Consider the following 24,079-nt stretch of genomic DNA (forward strand, 5'->3'; position numbering starts at 1 on the left):
CACATGTGAATTCATCTCTCATCAGAATTAAGTGATACCAATCTTATTTGTTTTTTTCAAATATTTCAATCTCTTGCACTGATATTCTATGTTTCATTCAGCATGAACGGAGGATTTTACTTTCAATTGCTTTATCATCAATACATCCTACATGCTTGAGCCTGAAGTACAGACTAGGTCCATCACGTGGTAGAAGTGAAAGCAAGAATTTTCTCAGAGACGAGAGCTATCATAGGACGACAGATTGGGACGACAGATGGCACAATGGGCTAAGTGTTCGGCTGGTGACCGGAAGGTAGCCGGTTCGAATCCCGCTTGGAGTGCATACTGTCGTTGTGTCCTTGGGCAAGACACTTCACCCACCTTTGCCTGTGTGTGAATGTGTATGAATGTGTGTGAGTGATTGGTGGTGGTCGGAGGGGCCGTAGGCGCAGGTTGGCAGCCACGCTTCCGTCAGTCTGCCCCAGGGCAGCTGTGGCTACAGAAGTAGCTTACCACCACCGAGTGTGACTGAGGAGTGAATGAATAATGCGATGTAAAGCGCCTTGAGTATTAGAAAGGCGCTATATAAATCCCATCCATTATTATTATTATTATTATTATTATTATTATCATTGGGACAGACCTGGAAATAAGGTCTACTAGACTAAGTGGGACCTGTTGGGTCCCTGTCACACAGGAGGCTTGGTCCCCCAACGCAATATTCCACCACTTACCCATAGCCCCCAACTGCACAGGCACAGCTCATTTCCCCTCATCCCTAGCACTCTCTCCCCCTCCTCTTCGCCCTCCCTCTTCTTTCCTCTCCCCTCCCCAATATTTTCCTCACTTCTCTCTCCCACTCTTTTCCCCGACCATCAGTCATTCCCTCCCTCCCTCCATAACTCCTCTCCCCTCCCTACCCCCCTCCTATCCCTCTATCACCCACCAACACCTATCCCCCCACTATCCATCCTCACCTCCCACACTGCCCTCCTCTCCCTCTATTCCTCACTCCCTACCTTCCCCACTCCCCCTCCTCCTTTTCCCTCTCCTACCCTCCCGCAATCCCTCCCTCACCTCTCCTTTCCCCTATCCTCAGTCATTCCCTCCCTCCATAACTCCCCTCCTCTCCCTCCATCCCCTCTTTTCCCCAGGATCTCGAGGTTGCTGCTCCCCTCCCTTCTGGCGTGCCCCAGAGGAGAACTGAAAATTGTGTCCAGTTGGAGACTTCGCCAGCCACCCGCAGCGTCCCTCAGCTCCAGTAAAGACGCGATGGGGCAGGAAGGGGCGGACCGTCCGAGGGAGTGACAGGAGAAGAGACCAATCCTCACTGGCAGGAAAGGAGATCGATCTGTGCACGTGCAGTTTTTACGATTTTTAAACCTTGCTATCTTTTACAATATACAACCGATCGGAACGAAACTTGTTGCACTCGCAGCACAGGAGAACAGTGAGCGGGTGAAAAATTGTAACATTATCGCGTACCGTTTTTGCGCAAATAGAAAAACCGCATAAACTGGAATAGCACAAGATCAGAGTTTTAGTTATGTACTAGACCAAGTGCAGCCCCGTTGGGTCTGTTTCCCCAACGGCGTTTGCGGGGGGTGGGGGGAGGAGAGTGAGAGCAGAGAGGGGTGAGGGGAGGGAGAGCAGAGAGGGGTGGGGGAGGGGGAGGAGAGAGGGATGGGGGAGGGGGAGGGAGGTGTGGGGGAGGGGCGGAGGGAGGGGAGGAGGGAGATGGGGTAGAGGTGTGGTGGAGAGGGGAGTGGGAGAGAGAGGGATGGGAGGGGGAGGAGAGGGAGAGGGGTGAAGAGGGAGAGGGGGAGGAGAGAGAGATGGGGAGGGGAGAGGGGTGGGGATGGGGAGGGAGAGGAGGAGGGAGGCGGTAGGGGAGGGAGGGGGAAGAATGTGGAGGGAGGGGGAAGAGTGTGGAGGGAGGGGGAGGGGTGGGGGGAGAGGGAGGGAAAGGGGTGGTGGAGGGAGAGGGGTGGGGTGAGGGAGAGAAGTGGAAGAGTGGGGAAGGAGGGGTAGGGGGAGTGGTGGAAGAGGGACAGAGGGGTAGGGTGGGAGAGGGAGGGGTGAGGAGAGGGAAACATAGAAATTAAGTGCAGGAGTAGGCCATTTGGCCCTTCGAGCCTGCACCACCATTCAATATGATCATGGCTGATCATCCAACTCAGTATCCTGTAACTGCCTTCTCTCCATACCCCCTGATTCCTTTAGCCACAAGGGCCACATCTAAATCCCTCTTAAATATAGCCAATGAACAGGCCTCAACTACCTTCTGTGGCAGTAAATTCCAGAGATTCACCACTCTCTGTGTGAATAATGTTTTTCTCATCTCGGTCCTAAAGGATTTCCCCCTTATCCTTAAACTGGGACCCCTTGTTCTGGACTTCCCCAACATCTGGAACAATCTTCCTGCATCTAGCCTGTCCAACCCCTTAAGAATTTTGTAAGTTTCTATAAGATACCCCCTCAATCTTCTAAAATCTAGCGAGTACAAGCCGAGTCTATCCAGTCTTTATTCATATGAAAGTCCTGACATCCCAGTAATCAGTCTGGTTAACCTTCTCTGTACTCCCTCTATGGCAAGAATGTCTTTGAGCATTGGGCATTGTGACATCACACGATGGAATGTTCACCAAGTGCTTGTGCTCCTGCAAAGGCATATGTAAATGGATCCATTCCGATTGGACATCTGTGAACATTGGGCATTGTGACATCACACAATGGAACGTTCACCATGGGCTGGGGCTCCTGCAAAGGCATATGTAAATGGATCCATTCCGATTGGACATCTGTGAGCATCGGGCATTGTGACATCACTCGATGGAACGTTCACCAGGGGCTGGGGCTGGGGCTGCTTCTATGGGTGAGAAGCCAGTTTTTTTTTTTGAAATATTGTGGGGGGGGGGGGGGGGGGGGGGGGGAGAAGGATTTGATTAAAAATGTGTACATAAACACGACGAAATGTAATCAGGAGTGGATACTTTGAAAGAAAAGTGAAATCTCTACCGAAATGGAAAAGATCTTGGCGATTCTGCGTCTGGTTTCGGCGTAGCAAGGAATCAAAGGAAGAAAGGCAGCCGGCAGCCGGACGGACGGACGCCGGACGCCGGCAGGCACACAGTTTTAATATAAGATAGATAGATAGATAGATAGATAGATAGATAGATAGATAGATAGATAGATAGATAGATAGATAGATAGATAGATAGATAGATAGATAGATAGATAGATAGATAGATAGATAGATAGATTAGAGGTAGACGTCTGTGAATAAGATCTACCCCAAGACACATCTATAGGGAAGATTTAACTCAGAGACATATCCATGGATAATGTTTACCACATGGACAGACCAATGGACTTGAACTGTCCATCTATTTCGGACAAAGCTATGAACAAGATTATTCTTCAAGAAGAAGCAGATCTCCTGGTCCACAAGCAAGGTATGTCACAGCGAGAGATGTGGGTAGAAAGGGAACTTGTGCAAGATCTTCTAAATATGGAAAAAAACAATAGAACTCCAAAACCTTACCTTTTTGGGGCTGAATGGACTACAGTTAACCCACAATGGAGGTTCAGGCTCTGCAATTACCATAGTGATGTTATCACTGAATCAAAACAAGGTGAAACTAGCATTGTTTGATTCATGCTAGAACTAATTCTGTTCAAAATCAAATGGGTGTAAACTGCACCCATCTCAGGAAATTCACGCATTTGTTATTTAAATATGACATTTATTCTCTTACAATACATCGCTCACTGGCTGAAGTATTCAAGTGGGAATGAGCCTGTCAAAAGGAAGTTAAACAAAAAGGGTTTTATCGTGAGATGTGACCTTTTGAGCAGAAAGAAAATAATTCAGGATTTGAAAATTAAGTTTAAAAATAGGACACTAGTCCTTTGAGGTGTAAATGCAAAGCCTTACATGAAATGGAAGGTCTGGGACATCAGAGAAATATATTGACAATCAGTGACTGCCACCTTCTTTCAGTAATTGGTACTATGAGGTTCTTGGGGAAAGTTTCAAATATATTCTGAATTCCACATTCCTCTTTAAGAATTCTTTTTGATGTGTTGCAGAAACACTGGACCCTCTAATCTTTGGTTGTGTGGGTGTGCACAAAGGGAGATTAAGTCCAACTACTCAATCATTTCCATTTATCTCTGCAGTAAAAAGAGAATCTGAGATTATAGATAACCATTTAAAATATAAATTTGTGCTAAAATGGTCTATAAACATTGGTAGAAAGTGCCTGTGATCAAGTAATGATAATATGGTAATTAACTGGCACAACTTCTTTTGGTGCCATTGCCAAAATAAAATTTCCATTGATAATTCAAATGTAATTACGGTTATAATGAACCAGCAGGGTTATATCCTCACCCATATTTTGAAATTGTACAATATTTAGCCTATTGGGACATAAACGTAAAATTACCTTTATTTAAAGTTATGCAGATTTAAATTTCATTGTTAACTGCTGCTGACAGAATATGTCAGAGACTTGCAAGTAGCAATTTGCTCCTGATGGAATTTACATTTTGTTTATTTGCTCGTTCACCTTGCTTGAATTTTGAGCCAAAATCAGAACACCAGGGATAAATGTAAATCACTAGGTGGTTGGACATAAATTTCAGATGTTTCATTGCACTGTCGCAGCTGAAGATTAGACGGTTGGTCTAATGTTTCTGCAGTATATTTAGAAGGATCTTCAATGTGAAAATTTGGAACAAAGAATATACTTTGTGAGTGAGGAACACCTATAATCTTTCTCATAAATGTATGGCAGGGTGGCGCAGTGGCAGAGTTGTTGCCTGACAGTGCCAGAGACCCGGGTTCGATCCTGACTATGGGTGTCGTCTGTGCGGAGTTTGTATTCTCTCCCTTTGATCGTGTGGGTTTTCTTCTCGTGCTCTAGTTTCCTCCCACATTCCAAAGACATCCAGGTTTGGAGGTTCACAAAAATGCTGGAGAAACTCAGCGGGTGCAGCAGCATCTATGGAGCGAAGGAAATAGGTGACGTTTCGGGCCCAAACCCTTCTTCAGACTGAGGAGGTTAATTGGTTTCGGTAAAAATTGTAAATTGTCCCTAATGTGGAGGTTTGTGCTAGTGTATGGGATGATCGCTGGTCGGTGCAGACTTGATGGCCGAAGGGCTTATTTCCGCGCTGCATCTCTAAAACAGGGATTCCCAACCTTTTTCGTCCCGTTTACCGCTGGCAACTTTAATAGCACATAACAATGTTATTTCACTTATTTATGAACAACTAATGATGAACAGATACTGGTATACCAGAACCAAACACAGTCTGTCAATGAGAAAAAAGATGTACAAATCCAGAATCAACAAATTTATCCCCTGGGTATGAAAACTTTACCCCAGGTTGCGAACCCTTGCTCTAAACTCCAAATGAATTAATGTTTCTTTGTTTCCCACTGAGTATTTTACACAGTAACTGGTCCTGTCTTGATACCTTATTGACGGAAACGATTGTAGCGCAGAATGGGTTCTGATCATTTTCAGAAAACTATGTGACTTTTGTCTTGGGGAGATAATATTTGAAAATGCCTCTAAATGGAGATGGCTTGATTGAGCGACAAGAATTAATCAATGATCTGTGCTAATCGGATTAATTCTCAGTAAAGCTAGGACGGGCAGTCTAGGACTTTATTCATTGGAGTGCAGAAGGTTGAGAAGTGATCTTATAGAGGTGTATAAATTTGGGAGAGGAATAGATAGGGTGAATGTGCAATCTTTATCACAGGGTAGGAGAATCGAGAATGACAGGGCATAGGCTTAAGGTGAGAGGGAAAATATTTAATGGTGACTGCCACAGAAGGTAGTTGAGGCCAGTTAATTGGCTATATTTAAGAGGGAGTTAGATGTAGCCCTTGTGGCTAAAGGGATCAGGGGGTATGGAGAGAAGGCAGGTACAGGATACTGAGTTGGATGATCAGCCATGATCATTTTGAATGGCGGTGCAGGCTCGAAGGGCCGAATGGCCTACTCCTGCACCTACTTTCTATGTTTCTATGTTGAGGGGTAAATTTTTTCACACAGAGGGTGATGGGTAAATGGAACAAGCTGCCAGAGGAAGGAGTTGAGGCAGTAACAATAACAACATTTATGAGACATTTTGACAGATACATGGATTGGAAAGGTTTAGCAGGATATGGGTGAAATGCAGACAAATGGGCGAGCTTAGATGGACCACCTTGGTCGATGTAGAAGTTGGGCCAAAGGGCCTGTTTCCGTGTTGTATCACTCTATGACATGATTCAACTTCCCCATGGTAATTTACATATTCAAGTTTTACACCCAGCCCACTGAGTTCAATCTAACTGCTGAAATATGAACAAATAAATAAAGTGTCCACAGTGAGTGGACGTTGTGCAACTGTGTGCTAATATCAGTCAAAATCTCAGGGGACGAAGCAATGTCAGGAAGTCATGTATGGGGAAAATACTAGTCACCTCAGGCATTTATAATAAATTATATATTTCTCTTCTCTGACAATGACGATTGATATGGTACAAAGAACTATTCATTTGCTAAAGCTGCCAAAAGTAGGAGACGAAAGAAAATGACTCAGGGTCACCTGTTCTCCATGCACAATGCATCAACATCAATTATTCGGTTTTCATGTCCTCCAAGAATATGGTTAATCTCTTGATTTAAACGGCCGGATTTCTCCTGGTAAAAAGAGCGTTCAACCGTAACATCCTGAAGTTCATCCACTGCTGCTTGAAAATCATGATCCAACTGTTCAATCTGCAACAAAATAAAATTACTCGTGAATTTTTAGATATTTGATATTAAACCAATTACCCAAACCACAGCAAAAAGTTTTGTTAAATATATTTTAAACTAGATTAAGTGGGACCCGTTGGGTCCCAGCATCACACGGGAGGGCTGGTCACCAACGCAATATTCCACCTCTCCACCAATTCCAATATTGCTCACCAGTGGGGGGGGGGGGGGGGGGGGGGGGCTTTCTGTTGCGCTAGTATGGGTGTTGCGGGCCGATGGTACTGGTTTCCAGAAGGTTAGTATAGACATTGTGGGCTGAATGGATTCTTGGGCTGGCAGCCAACTGTTGCAACGATTTTAAAAGCCAAGCCAAGGCAAACAATGTGGCTGCAGCCACCCGACAACCAAGATTCATTTTGTGAACACAAACTTTTTAAAAAGGCGAGGCAAACAATTGGGCAGTAGCCACCGGACAACCAACATTCATTTTGCGAACACAAACTTTAAAAAAAGGAGAGGCAAACAATTGGGCAGTAGCCACCGGACAACCAACATTCATTTTGCGAACACAAACTTTAAAAAAAGGCGAGGTAAACAATTTGGCAGTAGCCACTTTACAGCCGCATCGAGGGGACTCACTGTAGAGTAGACGTGCGTTCAGTGTTATTCGCAGCTCAGCGAGCCGTGACCCTCTCGCTTTCTGGGTCTGGCAGAGACTGAGTGAGGGACTACACTTCCGGGTTTTATAGTCCCTCCCCCCTCCCGCCAACGGGTGCAGCAGAGAGAATGGGGAATTTTTAAAAAACATTAATATCTCTCTGGTTTTTCATAGATGGGAAAACTCCTCTGGTCCCGGAAGGCGGCTCTGAGCCAGGTGGCCAAAAATGACGGGCGTAGGTGGTTCTATCGGAAATCGCAGCACAGTGGGCCAAAAGCGGTCAAGATCAGACTTTTAGTAATATAGATTGCAGACGTTATGTAATAAACGCATTCATTTTAAAAATTGAACTTAATAATTTCTTGTCTTTATTTCACAATATCTTCCAACCAAATGCCATTGTAGGCCACTGAGTTTGTATTTGTTTGCATGTAGTCATACCGTTGTGCAACTGGGAAACTTTATTGGGATCCTGGTCTTTTTAAAGAACAGCTCAAGGACGTGGGTGGCTCAGTCATGGGGGCGAGACTGTGGCACAGTATTTAGCAGTGTGAATGGTATAAACATTGATTTCACCAATTTTAGATAACAAACCTACAAATAACCTTTCTTTTCCTTTACTTTCCTTCCTTCCCCCTCCCTCTTCCCTGTGCCCCACTTGGACTCACCCATTTATCCCCTTCTTCCTCCACCTATATTCTTTCCTCGGGCTTCATAACTTGCAACTCATCTATGCTTATCTCACATCTTTTGGCTTTCCATCTCTGGCCTACGTCTAACCATCTGCCAATCGAAATCCACCACACCCGTATCCACCTATCACTTGCCGGCTGCGTTACCACAGCACATTGATATATATATGTGTATATATATATCAATGTGCTGTGATAAAGCAGCCGGTCAGACAGCACCTCATGAAGAACATGGTTTCATGTCGGGATTCCTCTTCACATTGATTGTGGTGAGGCAGGAGAAAATTGGAAGGTAGGAGGGGCAGGACAAGACTTATATATATTTTAATACAGCAGTGCTGACTCCCTGTTCCTGGGACCCAGGTTTGATCCTAACTTCAAGTACCATCTGAGTAGAGATAGACTTCCTGTGACAATATGGGTTATTGCCAGGTGCATTGTTATTGGCCATTATGTTAGGCTTTCATCTATCAAAGGGAATGGGCATGTATGACGGAATAAATTGCAGGATTACAACAAACTAAAAGAGAGGGCAAGGGACTGATGGGATTGCTTTGCTGGGAGCCAGCATGGACATGATGGGATGAATGGCCTCCTGTGTTGTATTAAGTGATAATTTACATTAAAATGCTGGAGTGTTTTTGTCTTCCCTTTATGCTTCCTTCCTGTAATGAGGCGGCTGGAACTGCATGCAAAATTCCAAATGTGGCCTAAACAAAGTCCTATAAATCCTATACTACATTCTGACTCTTATACCCAATATCCTGAACAATGAAGGCCAGTGTGCCATATACATTCTTAACCACTCTATCTGTCTATTGTGTCACACTTGTTCATCATTCATCATCGTTGAAAACATTAGCGACGCATTAGTGATGGTTTCCAACGGGAACGGTGACGGACGCACCACACATCTCTGTCCTCCAGTTCCTGCGGACTTCCGCTGCTGGAGGTATAGGGTTTTGGTGTGTGTGCTTTATCATCATTCCTAAAAGCCCTGTCCCACGGTACGAGTTCATTCCAAGAGCTCTCCCGAGTTTGCCCTGATTCGAACTCGGAGATTTACGGTCTATCGCAGTCGCTGCCTGAAAAAAGCTGGCAGCATCATCAAGGACCCACACCATCCTGGCCACACACTCATCTCCCCGCTACCTTCAGGTAGAAGGTACAGGAGCCTGAAGACTGCAACGTCCAGGTTCAGAAACAGCTACTTCCCCACAGCCATCAGGCTATTAAACTCAACTCAAACAAAACTCTGAACATTAATAGCCCATTATCTGTTTATTTGCACTTTATCTGTTTTATTTTTTCAAGTGTGTATATATTTATATAGTGGTATATGGACACACTGGCCTGTTCTGTATTCATGTCTTCTATATTCTGTTGTGCTGAAGCAAAGCAAGAATTTAATTGTCCTATCTGGGACACATGACAATAAACTCTCTTGAATCTTGAATCCTGAATCACATTCAACATTTTAAAATTTTAGCAAAAGCAGTATTCTTCCCAAGTAAACTTTTTATGGTGCCCACTCTGATGTTTTTGTCCATTTTCTCTGTAAATGCTTGCTCCCTGCTTCTTTTTCCTTCTCAGTCCCTGTAATCTTATGTGGTAATTTTCTCACCTTGGGCCTCAACATGCCATCTGCCCCACCCACTTTCCAACTGTGTTGCTCCCCTCTCCCCAACCTTCATTGCAAGCAATGCTCCGACCCATCTTGTCAACTTTCTTCATATTCTCCACATTCCTTTTAATTTATTCTACAATCCCTTTCGATTGGTCAGGAGAAGGTATTTCTTCAGGAATCATTATTATAATAATTACCTGTTGCTGTGTTTTTTCCAACTGCTGAACAAGATCCTCACGTTCATGTGCAGGGAAATGGCGAAAGCCAACATCTTCATCACCTAATCGTTGTTTTGCAATCGTCATTCTTAGGAGCTCAAGGAAAGAGAAAATACATAATCATCATCACAAACTCTGCTTAAAAATCAGTGAATGGGTGCAACTCAATGTTCAATGTGTAGCTCTTTGCAATGTTTTGGAGAATGTAGTCTGCATTTCAGTCAATTGTTCATTTAAAACAAGCTAACGGTCTTCACTATCAAACAATAAGTATATTAGTCTGAGCAACACAGGTTTTCAGGAAGATGTTTGCTGGCCATTTTATGACCTTTGATATCAATACTTGGACAGATCAATAGTCCTTCAACTGCACATTGATTTACAAACTGTCTAAACTAATATTCTTAAAAAACTGATTTTGAGATTTAGCATTTTGTCAATACTTTCCCAGTACGTTAGCATAGAAACATAGAAAATAGGTGCAGGAGTAGGTCATTTACCCCTTCAAGCCAGCATCACCATTCAATATGATCATGGCTGATCATCCAAAATCAGTATCCCGTTCCTGCTTTCTCCCCATATCCCTTGATTCCATCAGCCTTAAGAGCTAAATCTAACTCGCTCTTGAATACTTCAAGCATGATAGCATAGAATCCAATTTTCTTCTTTACTACATAAAATTTATATGGCGTACAGTGGAATATAAACTATGCCGCATAATGGAGAGTGGGTAATTTTAATCAGCTCCACTCTCCGATAAGCAGGAAAGATATGGGGTTAAGTGAATAAAATTGCTAAATCAAACCCAATGCAAGTCCACCCATTTTCACTTCAGCCATGATACAACTTGATCCATGAAAACAAGGCATTTCATGACAATATTTAAATGAAGTTACTTTGCTCAGGTGTTACAATGATTTGGAAATCCTGCAGTCATCCCAAGGTTCAGGAATCTCATCAGTGAAAAAAGGAAAAATAGAGCAGCATCATGGAGATGGATGGTCATCGGCAGATCTGATGACCACCCTGCACCCAGGGGTGGCGCAGTGGAGCAGTGGTAGGGCCGCTGTCTTAAAGCGCCAGAGACCTGGGTTTAATCCCGATGACAGGTTTGTACGTTCTCCCTGTGACCGCATGAGTTTTTTTCTTGGTGCTCTGGTTTCCTCCCACACTCCAAAGATGTGCAGGTTTGTAGGTTAATTGGCGTTCGTAAATTTAAGATAGTCTAGTGTACGGGGCGAACTATGTTCGGCATTGACTCAATGGGCCGAAGGGCCTGTTTCCACGCTGTATCTCTAAAGTCTAAAGACTGAAAAAAGGCTGACTGAATCTAGGTTTAGTAACCATAGTCATTGTCTTAATTACTTAGCGGGTTACTCAGACAGTGAAGATGTTGAGGCCATAGATACAGACAACGTCAACAATATTTGCTTTCACTTGTTCGCCACAACCGAAACAGCAAAGGTATGCTAAGGAAGATCTGAGGCCTACATTAGAGAGGGGAGAGGTTGAGATCACAGAAAATATTATGTTCCAATTCCCAATTACTTTTACATTGAAGTGATTGAAATCCAAGTGAAGTTTAAATGGCATCAGAAAAATAAAACCTCCGGAATGGATGATATTCATTACGTGGTTGGTTGGTGTCAGTATCAGCACAATCACTATATTAAACATTGAATCTTCAGATGTCCTGGTTCAAGCTAAAACTAAAGACAAATAATAACCTCCTCACACATTCCCCTGCAAGAACCTCTGTCACTCCTTTGAAATATGTCCTTTCTTTGAACAAGCTCTTAAACATCGCATCTGAATCAGTTTCCATCTGATTACACTCCTTGAGTATGTTCATCTATGTGTTCAATTAATAAAACAACGAGATTGGGGACATTTTTATTCAATCTGTCAAAGGAATTTGGGAGGGGGGGGGGGTTTAGAAATAGTCAGTGAGGTAAACAAACATAATAGTTGAGTGGCAAATGACAATAGTGCCACCTTCCCATTATTTCACTGAATTAAATAATGGGTATGTTGTGACAGACAGCCAGACACCTTGCATGTCATTTTAATATTACACTTATCCCATCCCCCTGGATATTCCAGATTAATAAATTAATGTTTTGTCAACTAATTACAAATCAGGCTAATTACAAATCAATAACATTAGCCAACTCCGAAACACGAAGCGCTGAGCATTGGGATCCAGACTTTTACATTGAAGTGATTGAAATCCAAGTGAGCGATCACTGATCACTGGCCTTGTGGGTACCCGGTGAGGGAGTGGAGCGACCGAGTGGGGGGAGGGTGTGGCCCCCTCCCACACGTTTTGAAATTTGGGTAGGGACGTTTTGAAATTTGATGTATTAAAATCATGTTTTAGTGCATTGTAGAAGTATGATTTCAATGTTTTTTGTTTGAAGTATTTTTAAGAGGTAACTTTTTAAGAGGTAACTTTTTCCACTCAAAGGATGGTGGGTGTATGGAACAAGCTGCCAGAAGAGGTAGTTGAGGCAGAGACTATCGCAACATTTAAGAAACAGTTAGACTGATACATGGATAGGACAGGTTTGGAGGGATATGGACCAAAAGCAGGTGGCGTAGCTGGGACATGTTGGCGGGTGTGGGCAAGTTGGGACAAAGGGCTTGTTTTCACTGTATCACTCTATGACTACATTATACATCCACCATGCATGAATGCTTCAAAATCAAGTGGTCGAGTTTTATTGCCATATACTCTAGCATAGAAACATAGAAAATAGGTGCAGGAATAGGCCGTTCGGCCCTTCGAGCCAGCACTGCCATTCAATATGATATGGCTGTTCATCTAAAATCAGTACCTCTTTCCTGTTTTTTCCCCATATCCCTAGATTTCACAAGCCCCAAAAGCTAAATGTAACTCTCTCTTGAAAACATCCAGTGAATTGGCCTCCACTGCCTTCTGGCAGAGAATTCCACAGATTCACAACTCTCTGGGTGAAGAAAGTTTGTCCTCATCTCAGTCCTAAATGGCGTACCCCTTATTCTTAAACTGTAACCCCTGGTTCTGAACTCCCGCAACATCGGGAATTTTTCCTGCAGTTACAGTAAGTGAAAATCTAGCAGGCAATCAGGATGCTTTCTCCAACCACCCCCATTTGAGGGCCACTATTTTTCACTGCTTCTACCCAGTGCTTGGTACCTACTTCCAGCAGCCATTGGTTGTCCTCCAGGATGCACAGAGCCGCAGCCTGGTCCATGCTGGTCACCAGGGCGAATTTGGCGCAGAGACTCTCACGGCAAGACGCAACGCTTCCGACGCCTCCGACGGCCCGGGACTCCTGCACTGAGGCTGCTCCATGGCCGGAGCTGCAGCGAGCGACTCACCAGCCCCGCAAACACTCACCAGCCCTGTCCCCATCTGCTCCCGCCGCTGCTTCTGCTTCAATCCCTCCCTCCGCCCCAGCTCTCCAACACCCACGACCAGGTTGTTCAGAGCACAGCAGCACTTCGTCCAAAGCCGGAGATATTAAAACATGTCTAGCCAAAAAAGTGGGGGGGCTGCAGCCCCTTAATTCTTAGGGGGGCTGCAGACCCCACAAATCCTTAAATTCCGACTGCTGCCGGGAGCAGGACATGGCCTCACTTGCTGCGCTGGGAGACACTCATCACTGCCTGGTCCGTGTCTTTCAATGTAAATTTGCATGGAGACATGCTTTGGAGGTGTGTGACGATTCGGTCAAGTGAGAATAACAGAGAATAAGAATGCTGCTGTCTTGTCAACAGACGCGCACACAAGCAGTTGATATTAGTTTTGAAATTCTCGTTGATCACAGAATTTCTCACGACAGAGCGTGAGAAATTCTGTGATCAGCGTGAGAGCGTGAGAATTGGGCGAAATGCGCGAGTCTCACGCTCAACGCGTGAGAGTTGGCAGCTCTGGTTATATGATGATGACCTTAACCAGAATGATCCATTTCTGGCTAACTTCCCAACAGTGCATGACCATAGCAAATGTGCCCACATGACAATGCACGTACTACTGGTTTAACCAGGAGCATTTGTTAACAATATACGAAACTGAACTGGTATCCAAAATCATTCAAAATTTCATCCAGTTCTCTGTCAGATTTGCTTGGAGCTGCACAGCACAGCGGCTTAGTGGCAAGAGTTGCTGCCTTACAAGTTCGATCCTGACTACGGGTGCTGTCTGTATGGAGTTTGTACCTTGTGACCATGTGGGCTTTCTCCAAGTTCATAAATTAAAGGAGCAGAATTAGGCCATTCGGCCCATCAAGTTACTCTGCCATTCAAACATGAATCTCTCCCTGCTAACCTCATTCTCCTATCTTCTCCACATAACCCCCGACACCCGTACTCAAGTGCACCGGTTTCCTCCCACTGTCCAAAGTGTTCAGGTTTGTAGGTTAATTGGCTTCTGTAAATTGTCCCTAGTGTATAGGATCGTTGATTAGCTTGGACTCGGTGGACCGAAGGGCATGTTTCCACGCTGAATCTCTAAACTAAACTATTTTCATACTGTGATGGTGCAAATTCCCAACCTGCTCATTTCTGGACTGTCCTTTAGGAACAGCTGTTGGGCAAATAACATGGTTGATGATATGTTGGGGTATTCCACTATTGAATGCTGCCCATTAAAATGTGACCCATTTAACAGCCTGATGCATCATCAAGCAAGTCATCTTCATTAGTCAAGCTGCACTTCAGTTGCTTGGACAAGTCTAGAGACATTTTTGAATACTTACCAGTTAACATTTCCTGGATGATAAGTGTACCATGTTCTGAGCAACATAACACAGATATGAGAACTATAAGAGTATATTGGGCAGCAAGATAGTGCAGTGGCAGAGTTGCTGCCTTACAGAGCAAGAGACCGGGTTCGATCCCGACTGTGGGTGTTTGTCTGTACATTCGCCCCGAGACCTGCGGTTGTGATCTTCGGTTTCCTTCCACACTCCAAAGACGTTTGAGGGCTAATTGGCTTGGTATAATTCTAAATTGTCCCTAGTGTGTTTAGGACAGGGTTAGTGAGCAGGGATTGCTGGTCGGCACAGACTTGGTGGGCGGCACAGACTTGGTGGGACAAAGGGCCCTTTTCAGCGCTGTATCTATAAACTTAACTAAAAAGAGGAACACAACACGACTCTTCGCCTAATGAGAATTTGAATGCAAATCATGTTTACATCGTCTTCAGAAAAAGCCCAAACTGAAAATGATTAACAAAACTATCCTCTATATGTCATGCATCATGATCCCACCAACCGCATACCCATCCCACCCGTGTTAATAATAACCACATCATTTCCCACTACTGCATCACTGTCTTTGCCTTTCATGCCGGTGGCACTTGGAAATAAATGATTTTCTTTACCAAGGACATGTGTTCTAGGTCATGGGTTTCTTTGCATTAATAATAGAAAACTGGAGTCATTTCTCATGTAACAGAGGCTGGTAAAAGAGAAAGAAAGATGATGTTCTCTCTCAATACCTGTCTTCAATTCAACCATGCTATTCCAGCCAGCCCCTCCAATTAACAATTTTAATGACAGGAAATGCTTATTGCTGAACTTCCTTTCTTAGGTGAATAGATTTTTTAATAGTTACAAATGTTTCCTTCCAATGTGCCCTTCAGCATTAATCGTGTGTAGGGGCAGTTGGCACCAATTGGCACAAGGTAAACAGTTGAAACTTACTTAACTATTGCTAGCATTTCGGAGCGAACTGCACCCAAGCTCCTCTTCTTGTGCCAGTGTTTATGATTTCCACACCAATGCAAAGCAGCAAGGGAGTCAGGAATATACTGGAGGTCAGATGTCAAGGCATCTGGCTTTCCACTCAACTACGAAACCCTGTTCTTCGTTTGGGATGGAATTCAGTCATGCTGATCTGAGGGGCCGAGCTCACTTCACATTTGGATCCTCAGCTTTATCTTTATGTAGCATGGCCCCATTTGTTTGAACAGGGTTGCTGACCTGAATGAAGAAGATCAGTGAAGCTAAGTGGTTTGGATCCTTTTGTTTTAATGAATGCTTTTCATTCATTTATTGTCAAGGTCCCACAACATTGCTCATTCTGGAAAGTTAGGCCTTGACTGCAGTGGGCTGGATCATTCGACACACATCCAATACTAGTGTCTCTTAGGTTCCTCTCAAGCATTCTAAGAGCTCCTGCTCTGCATACACAGGTCCCAATCTCATTGTTCCTGCACCAGGGCAAATAAATTAAGCTAATCACGTTCTAGGATTGAAACATGAACCACAGTGTAATGAGGAACTTAAAGTTATCAAAGTAAAATATTCAAAAGGTATGCTTCGAGAAGTATAAAGAGTATGTTTGCCCCTCAAAAATTAATGTGCCTCCTGAATAATGCAAATTATCACAATTAAATTTAAAGATGGGCATGCTGCAGTTTTACCCAACTTAGCCTTGACTCAGCTTCAGTTTTGAAGCTCAACCCAAAATTCAAGTGGGGCTTTATTTATCAAAATATATGTCAGTTAATAAATGTATTATTTCTTGTCATTTTTAAAGAACTTAAAATTATAATTATCAATAATAGATTCACCCTTTTTAGAACGTCTGATTATGAGAGGTTCAGATGTAGTTACAAAGGTCAAAGGCTATCTATCGGGTTGATTCGGGGGGGGTCTCAGGATCCACTGCCTGAGGCTTGGTCAGTCATCACTTGTGGACCACCCTGCATCACAGGGTATTGATGGCCATTAGACCTCAGTTCAGTTTCAGTTTAGTTTATTGTCACATGTACCGAGGTACAGTGAAAAGCTTTTGTTGCGTGCTAACCAGCCAGCAGAAAGACAATACATGATTACAATCGAGCCATTCGCTGTGTAAAGGAATAACGTTTATTGCAAGGTAAAGCCAGTAAAGTCCGATCAAAGATAGTCCAAGGGTCCCCGATGAGGTAGATGGTAGTTCAGGACTGCTCTCTGGTTGCGGTAAGTTGGTTCAGTTGCATGATAACAGCTAGAGTAGCCTGATAACAGCTAGATAACAGACTTGGAAGTGCCATTTACCATGGGAAGCTTCAGCAGACTGCTGCTGCTGCAGGAATTGCACAGGAGCTGAAGGCTGGGGATGGGCAGGTTGAGTATGGTCGCATCCAATGCACAGGATGGAAATATAACAACACTTTGTAATCCCAAACTGAGCTGTGATTTTGTTTGCTATTAATGAGATGAGAAAAACATTTTTCACACAGAGAGTGGTGAATCTCTGGAACTCTCTGCCACAGAAGGTAGTTGAGGCCAGTTCATTGGCTATATTTAAGAGGGAGCTAAATGTGGCCCTTGTGGCTAAAGGGATCAGGGGGTATGGAGAGAAGGCAGGTACAGGATACTGAGTTGGATGATCAGCCATGATCATATTGAATGGCGGTGCAGGCTCGAAGGGCCGAATGGCCTACTCCTGCACCTATTTTCTATATTTCTATTTTTCCTTGTAATGTTAAAGGGTGTGCAAATTCGTACACATGCTCTCAATCTAACAAGTGATCAGAAAGACATCCAAAGGAAAAAATATCAAACTTCTGAAGAATAATATCATAAATGATCAGGAAGTTAACACTAATGAGGATCAGGATATATAAATCTTTTGTTAAGAAAGAACTGCAGATGCTGGAAAAATCGAAGGTAGACAAAAATGCTGGAGAAACTCAGCGAGTGAGGCAGCATCTATGGAGCGAAGGAATAGGTGACATTTCGGGTCGAGACCCTTCTTCAGACTGATGTGGGGATGGGGGGGGGGAGCGGGAAGAAGAAAGGAAGAGGCGGAGACAGTGGGCTGTGGGAGAGCTGGGAAGGGGAGGGGAAGGAGGGAGAAAGCATGGACTAGCTGAAATTGGAGAAGTCAATGTTCATACCGCTGGGGTGTAAACTACCTAAGCAAAATACGAGCTGCTCCTCCATTTTGTGGTGGGACTCACTCTGGCCAGAACAAGAGGGCAGAGCCATAAAATTGGAGAATGGTACTGAAAGATACTTTGGTGTGGGAATATTAAAGACTTCAAGAATATTATATATGCAAGATGTTTATTGTTAAGAAAAAAGTATGCATATTAAGCAGAGATTCTCAGAAATAATTAATTAAATTTAAAACGAATATTTATAAAAACACAAACTGAGTCCTGAGGGAAGAACAAACTCAAGAAGGAAGAAAATAATTTACTAAATCATGTTAAAAAAGATATTAAAATATGAAAGAGGACAATTGAGATGAGCACAGCTAAAAATATTAGACAAGATAAGACAAGATTAGACAAGGTTTTACAGCAGCAAGGCACTAAAAGAGCCCTTGAAGGGTAAAAGCGACAAGAAAGTTATTGGTTACATTATTAAATGAATAATACATTTACTTTACTATATCCAGAATCCTTAAAGATTTTGGGATTAACATTGGGCAGATTACTTGACAAGGTAGAAGACAAAGACCAACAATTCCATTCAGCCGACTGGTGAAGCCCAGCAAAGAAAGATATCAGATATCCTGATTTACATCGGTGAGACCAAGCGTAGGTTGGGCGACCGTTTCGCCGAACACCTCCGCTCAGTCCGCAATAACCTACCTGACCTCCCGGTGGCTCAGCACTTCAACTCCCCCTCCCATTCCCAATCCGACCTCTCTGTCCTGGGTCTCCTCCATTGCCAGAGTGAGCAACAGCGGAAATTGGAGGAACAGCACCTCATATTCCGTCTGGGGTCCTTGCGTCCTTATGGCATCAACATTGAATTCTCCCAATTTGGCTAGCCCGTGCTGTCTCCTCCCCTTCCTTCACCCTCTAGCTGTCTCCTCCCACCCTCCCATCCGCCCGCCCTCGGGTTCCTCCTCCTCCTCCCTTTTTCCTTCTTTCTTTCCCCCCCCCCCATCAGTCTGAAGAAGGGTTTCGGCCCGAAACGTCGCCTATTTCCTTCGCTCCATAGATGCTGCTGCACCCGCTGAGTTTCCCCAGCAATTTTGTGTACCTTCCAGCAAAGAAAGATGTGGTGACTGACTCTTGCTATGGCAGAAATGCATAGCATTGTTAGGATTTCATTCAATTGCAAATACATGTAGTTCCTGCTTTAAAAAGGCAATGATGGGTCTATTAACCCAAAGTTAATAAATACAAATTTGTAATGTGACAAACTGGGAGAATGAACAGAGAGCAGTCAATGACCCGTTTAACTAAGAAGGGCACATTTTCCCAGTGAAAATTCCCATGACCTCCAAAGAGTTTACAGATATAGGTGTAATGGATTTCCATTCAATGAATGCACTGTAATATTAAGTTATACCATGTTTGGAAAGCTTACATCGATTGGGATAATTTTCTTACAAGGAGCTTCAATGCTGCTCGTGGACATTAGAAATGTGAAGATGAACAGGCTGCAATTTTCTGGTATCAGATGAAGGGTGCATCCAAATTTCTCACATCTGCTGCCAGTGAAGAGGACTACCCACTCATGACACAGACTGAATGCATAATTGTTCGTTTCTTTTGGTAACTCATATATATTTTTTAATTTTTCCAGTCGTTTCTTCTTTAAAGAGGGAAACTTGCAAGTTCTTTACACAATCATCAGAAGGCAAGTTCCAACAGAATTGTTGGCAGCATTCAATCAGTTATCCAAATTAAGCAAATGGACTGTAAGGTTCAGCAAAGCTGAAGGAAGATACTGACAACAGTGCAGTTGAAGCACTTGAACATTCCAGCAACCGAGAGTGAATTTCTGACAGTTCCCAACAAGTAAATGAGCATGTTTATTGGACTGAGATGCATACTGCTTCTAATAACATAAACTAGTCAACTGGAACATTTTAATCACTTGCAGAGCCACAGTAATTTATTTCTCATCTTTTCGATCACACAAACTTCTCTCGTGCAACTTAAAAAAAAAAATGCAGCTTTGATTGTCACTATTATTATTGTGGATTAAGGGCTTTTTTCCCTTTCCCTGACTAGTTTCAGGCAGATGAGACATGATTTTATTTTGACTGTCACCAGCCATCCTCATAAACTATACCTTGTTATCACCCTGTGCTTCAGCCAGTCTCTGCTGGATTTCCTTGATTTCCTCTGCGAGATGTTTATTCCGCTCTCGAGAACTACTCAGTAGCTGTGCCAAGTTTGCCTGGGGAACAAAATGCAGTTTGAGTTCATTTAGTTCCTAGCTATAATTGCTCACTTGTGACAAAATCTTTTTTATCTTCAGCTTCGAAGGTGTTTTTTCTCATCCCACACAGACAAAAATCAATGGCAATGTGATTTATTTAATTCAAGATTTATAGTGGAATAACTAACAAATAGCACAAAACATAATGTGAAATACTTATAACTGAAAGTTAACAATTAAGAATGTACTGAGTTGCCTTTTCTGGAAAAACTCTAATTATAAAATTAATGCTAACAGACGCAGTTAAAGTCAGAATGAAATAGCATGTTCTTTCGATGCGGGAGCTTCCAACGTGGGGTCGGATGGGTGCGGATGGTTCGACTCCCTTGACCGCGGGAGGAAAGGAGGAAAGAAGAGAAAACTTATTGCCTTCCATCACATTGGTGAATGTGGAGGAGCTGCTGTGGTGGATGTTTATGTTACAGTTTTATGTGGTTGTGTATCTTGTTGCTTTTTTGGTTTGACTGTATGGCAAATCAAATTCCTCGTATGTTGCAAAACATACTTGGCTAATAAACTACGATTATGATTATGGATCATGACAAAAGGGACTTTATAAAGGTAAAGGAATGTTCAGAGTCCAAAGTGTGTACTAATATTGGCAAAATAAGTCATCAGAATTCAGCATCAACAAAACAGCCAGTATCATCACCAAATACGCATAAACACCAAATACTCTCCATGCTTTTATAGATTTTTTTAAATCAAAGTGAAAGATCTCATCTATAAAACATGTTTCCCAATTTACTACTTATGCTGAAAGAGGAGGTTTCTGTTTTTAAAATTAATTTATCTTAGAAACTGAAAATATATATTTTTGAATGTTTCTTGGGTCTATTTATTTCCAATTTAAATTCCGACGATGTGCAATCCTGGCTTGTAATTTTCCAGCTAGAGGTCCTTTTTCATTAGCATTCAATTACAAGCCGTGCTCATGTTTAATCCTAGGAACTCAATTGGTAGCAAATTTGATCACAGCTAGCATTTATTTCAAATGCTAGGTAAGGCTTATTCCCATTTGATGCATGCTGTGTCTAGTTCACTTTTGTGAAATTGGTGCTGCATCTAATTATGCAACGGAATTACAGCCACAATAAACTGGATTTTGTCAAAAGTAGTTCTATTATCTTTCATCTTACCTGATTCCGTTTTTCTGGAGGAAGTGTGGGATCACCATCCTATGGAGTTTAAAAAATTGAAACAATCAACTCCTTTCACATGTCATTATAAAAGCAGCATCTGTCAAACCCTTCAGCTACAATATTCAATTGCTATTAACATCATTTTCATTTGTCTTTTTCAATGTTCTTTGTTGCATGAGTTTATTCCATCTGTGAAAGCAGATCAAATAATGCTGGATGATTGTCAATAGATTCCAAGTAAATGAGTTGTAGGTTAAGAAGGTGTACGATACGTAGTGCTTTAGCTTTGGGCTTTTTAATCTCAGTTGTATCACAAAACATGAAACAATGGTGTCAAAGAAATTCCCCAAGAAGAGGAATTGCAATGAACTACAAGGGTCTTTTGCATCAGATCTTTCAGCGAATATTATTTGCATGTCATTTATAAATGGAAATCTGGAAGCAAAATTATATCCATTCTTCCAAGTACAAAATTTATGAAGTATAAAGATGGAAAATCCATAAATACTAAGTCACACAAAAAAATCTGTTCAGATAAATATTTCATGCTGTGGCAAATAATTTGTTGCGCATAACAGGCAATAAGACATTATGATTGGTAGAACCTCTGTATTTTTTTGTAATGGGATGACATAGGCTCTCTGTGGATTGTCACCTTGTCGTGGTGGAGAAGCTTGTGTGGACCTGAGATCGATGCCGTCTGGAGCTATGCACCTGGTAGGGTCACCCATGGCGATAAGGTCGAGAAGGAGGTCTCTGAAAAAGAGCAATCCAACCAAGACCTCAACGGTGGAACAGGCAGAGGATGATGACTGACCTTAGTGGAGCGTCACAACGGCTGGGAATGCGGATGAAGGTTGCAGCAGAAAAGGGTCTCTGGTCGTCTTGGACTCCATGCCACTGGATCCGGACCCAGATCTGTCAAGGACCGTGGGGTGGCTGTCTGTGCACCAGTCTCCCCACGTTAAACAAAGTCAAGCGCAGGCATTCCTCCATATAGATAATAACACCCTGGAGGCACCCATGGTCAGCCATGACCGAAGGGGGCCTAAGTAGTAAATATGTATTCTTGACATAAGTGCTCCTGGAACTCCAAAGGCAAGTAGCTGAGAAAGGGTACCTTGAGAAAGAGGTGAAAGAGAGCAAGCTTATAGATGAAGGGAGAGATGTAGCATGGAAACAGGCCCAACTTGGCTCACCAAGTCCAAACCGACTATCAATCACCCATTTTCACAAATTCTATATGAATGCCATTTTTAAATCTTCCCATACTCCCATTAACTCCCCTCAGATTCTACCGCTGACCTAAATACAGTGGATAATGTACAGTGGCCAATTAACCAACTTTCGCATCATTAGCATGAGGGTGGAAACTGGAGTACCTGGAGTACCCATGCACTTCCATTGAAACCATCTTTACAGTGGGCTGCCATTAGGCCAGCTCGCAGTATCATCAAGGATGCCTGACTGCCAGGCCATTTCCATTTCTCTTTTCTACCTTCTGGGAAAAGACAGAGGAGCTTGAAAGCTTGGACGTCCAGACTTTAAAACAGCTTCTTTCCCACTGCTATCAGACTCCTGAACAAATCATCTCATTCAATCCATTCCTAGAGGTGCTGCCACATACTCCTACTCTTATCTCCACCTGTCAGTTATTCTACTTTGTACTTTGATAATTTTTGTCACTGCTTTGACTAACACTACAATCTTGCATAATCTTTCTATCTGGATTTGTATTGATTGTTATATTTATCAATACGGGAGATATATCGTTTACTGGGCGAGCTTCATGAGAAGAAGGAATTTCATTGCACCCTCGTGTGTATGACAATAAACTCATCTAAATTTGAATCTGATGCTTGCAGTCTACAACCCCGATATCACTGACCAGATTTTGAAATGAGCAATTAGTGGTGTGAAGTTGGTTTGCTGCACTGCCCTCAATACGAGTAAAACAATCACATTATGCGATCACACTGCTCTTTTTCTTAGACACTTCTGAATTTGGCCCTATTATGTTTTAATGCACATGCAATACCAACATGAGTAAGAAGGAACTGCAGATGCTGCTTTAAACTGAAGATAAACACAAAAAGCTGGAGTAACAGCGGGACAGGCAGCATATCTGGAGAGAAGGAATAGGTGATGTTTCGGGTCGAGATGTCCTCATTGTTTAGGGAACGGGGGTTCCCCTCTCCCATCGTAGATGAGCCCCTCACTCGTGTTTCCTCGGTACTCCGAATTTCCTCGGCAGCTCCGCCCTTGCTCCCCATCCCCCAAGTCGTACCAAGAGACAGAGTCCTAGTCCTTACCTTCTACCCCATCAGCCGTCACATGCAACACAAAATCCTCCAAAATTTCCGCCACCTCCAATGGGATCACACCACTAGCCACATTTTCCCATGACCCCTTTCCGCCTTCCTCAGAGACCGTTCCCTCCGCAATGCCATGGTTAATTCATCCCTTCCAACCCTTCCAACCCCCTCCCCAGGTACCATCCCCTGCAATCGCAGAAGATGCAACACCTGTCCCTTTACCTCCTCCCTCGACTCTGTCCAGGGACCCTGACAGTCCTTTCAGGTTAGGCAGAGGTTCACTTGCACCTCCTCCAAACTCATCTACTGTATCCGTTGTTCAAGATGTAGACTCTTATACATCGGCGAGACCAAACCTAGACTGGGCGATCGTTTCATGGAATACCTTCGCTTTGCCCGCCTGAACCTACCTGATCTCCCGGACACTTTAATTCTCCTTCCCATTCCTACACAGACCTTTCTGTCCTCGGTCTCCTCCATTGTCAGAGTGAGGCTAAATGCAAATTGGAGGAACA

The 24,079-nt window shown here is 43.2% G+C and overlaps 1 protein-coding gene across 3 annotated transcripts in view; it reads right to left on the bottom strand.

Moving 5' to 3' along the window:
• The window catches only part of ccdc149 (coiled-coil domain containing 149), a 113,814-nt gene that overhangs the window by 41,077 nt on the left and 48,658 nt on the right, over window positions 1-24,079 (bottom strand). For all 3 annotated transcript variants that reach the window (XM_033026396.1, XM_033026388.1, XM_033026404.1), the window contains exons 3-6: window positions 21,247-21,285; window positions 19,958-20,065; window positions 9,921-10,037; window positions 6,595-6,767 (exon numbers count right to left, since the gene is read on the bottom strand). In XM_033026396.1, coding sequence (XP_032882287.1) covers window positions 6,595-6,767; window positions 9,921-10,037; window positions 19,958-20,065; window positions 21,247-21,285 — 437 coding nt within the window. The remainder of the gene's footprint in view (window positions 1-6,594; window positions 6,768-9,920; window positions 10,038-19,957; window positions 20,066-21,246; window positions 21,286-24,079) is intronic.

This window comes from Amblyraja radiata, chromosome 1 (genome assembly GCF_010909765.2).
Source record: "Amblyraja radiata isolate CabotCenter1 chromosome 1, sAmbRad1.1.pri, whole genome shotgun sequence".
Classification (NCBI taxonomy): Eukaryota; Metazoa; Chordata; class Chondrichthyes; order Rajiformes; family Rajidae; genus Amblyraja; species Amblyraja radiata.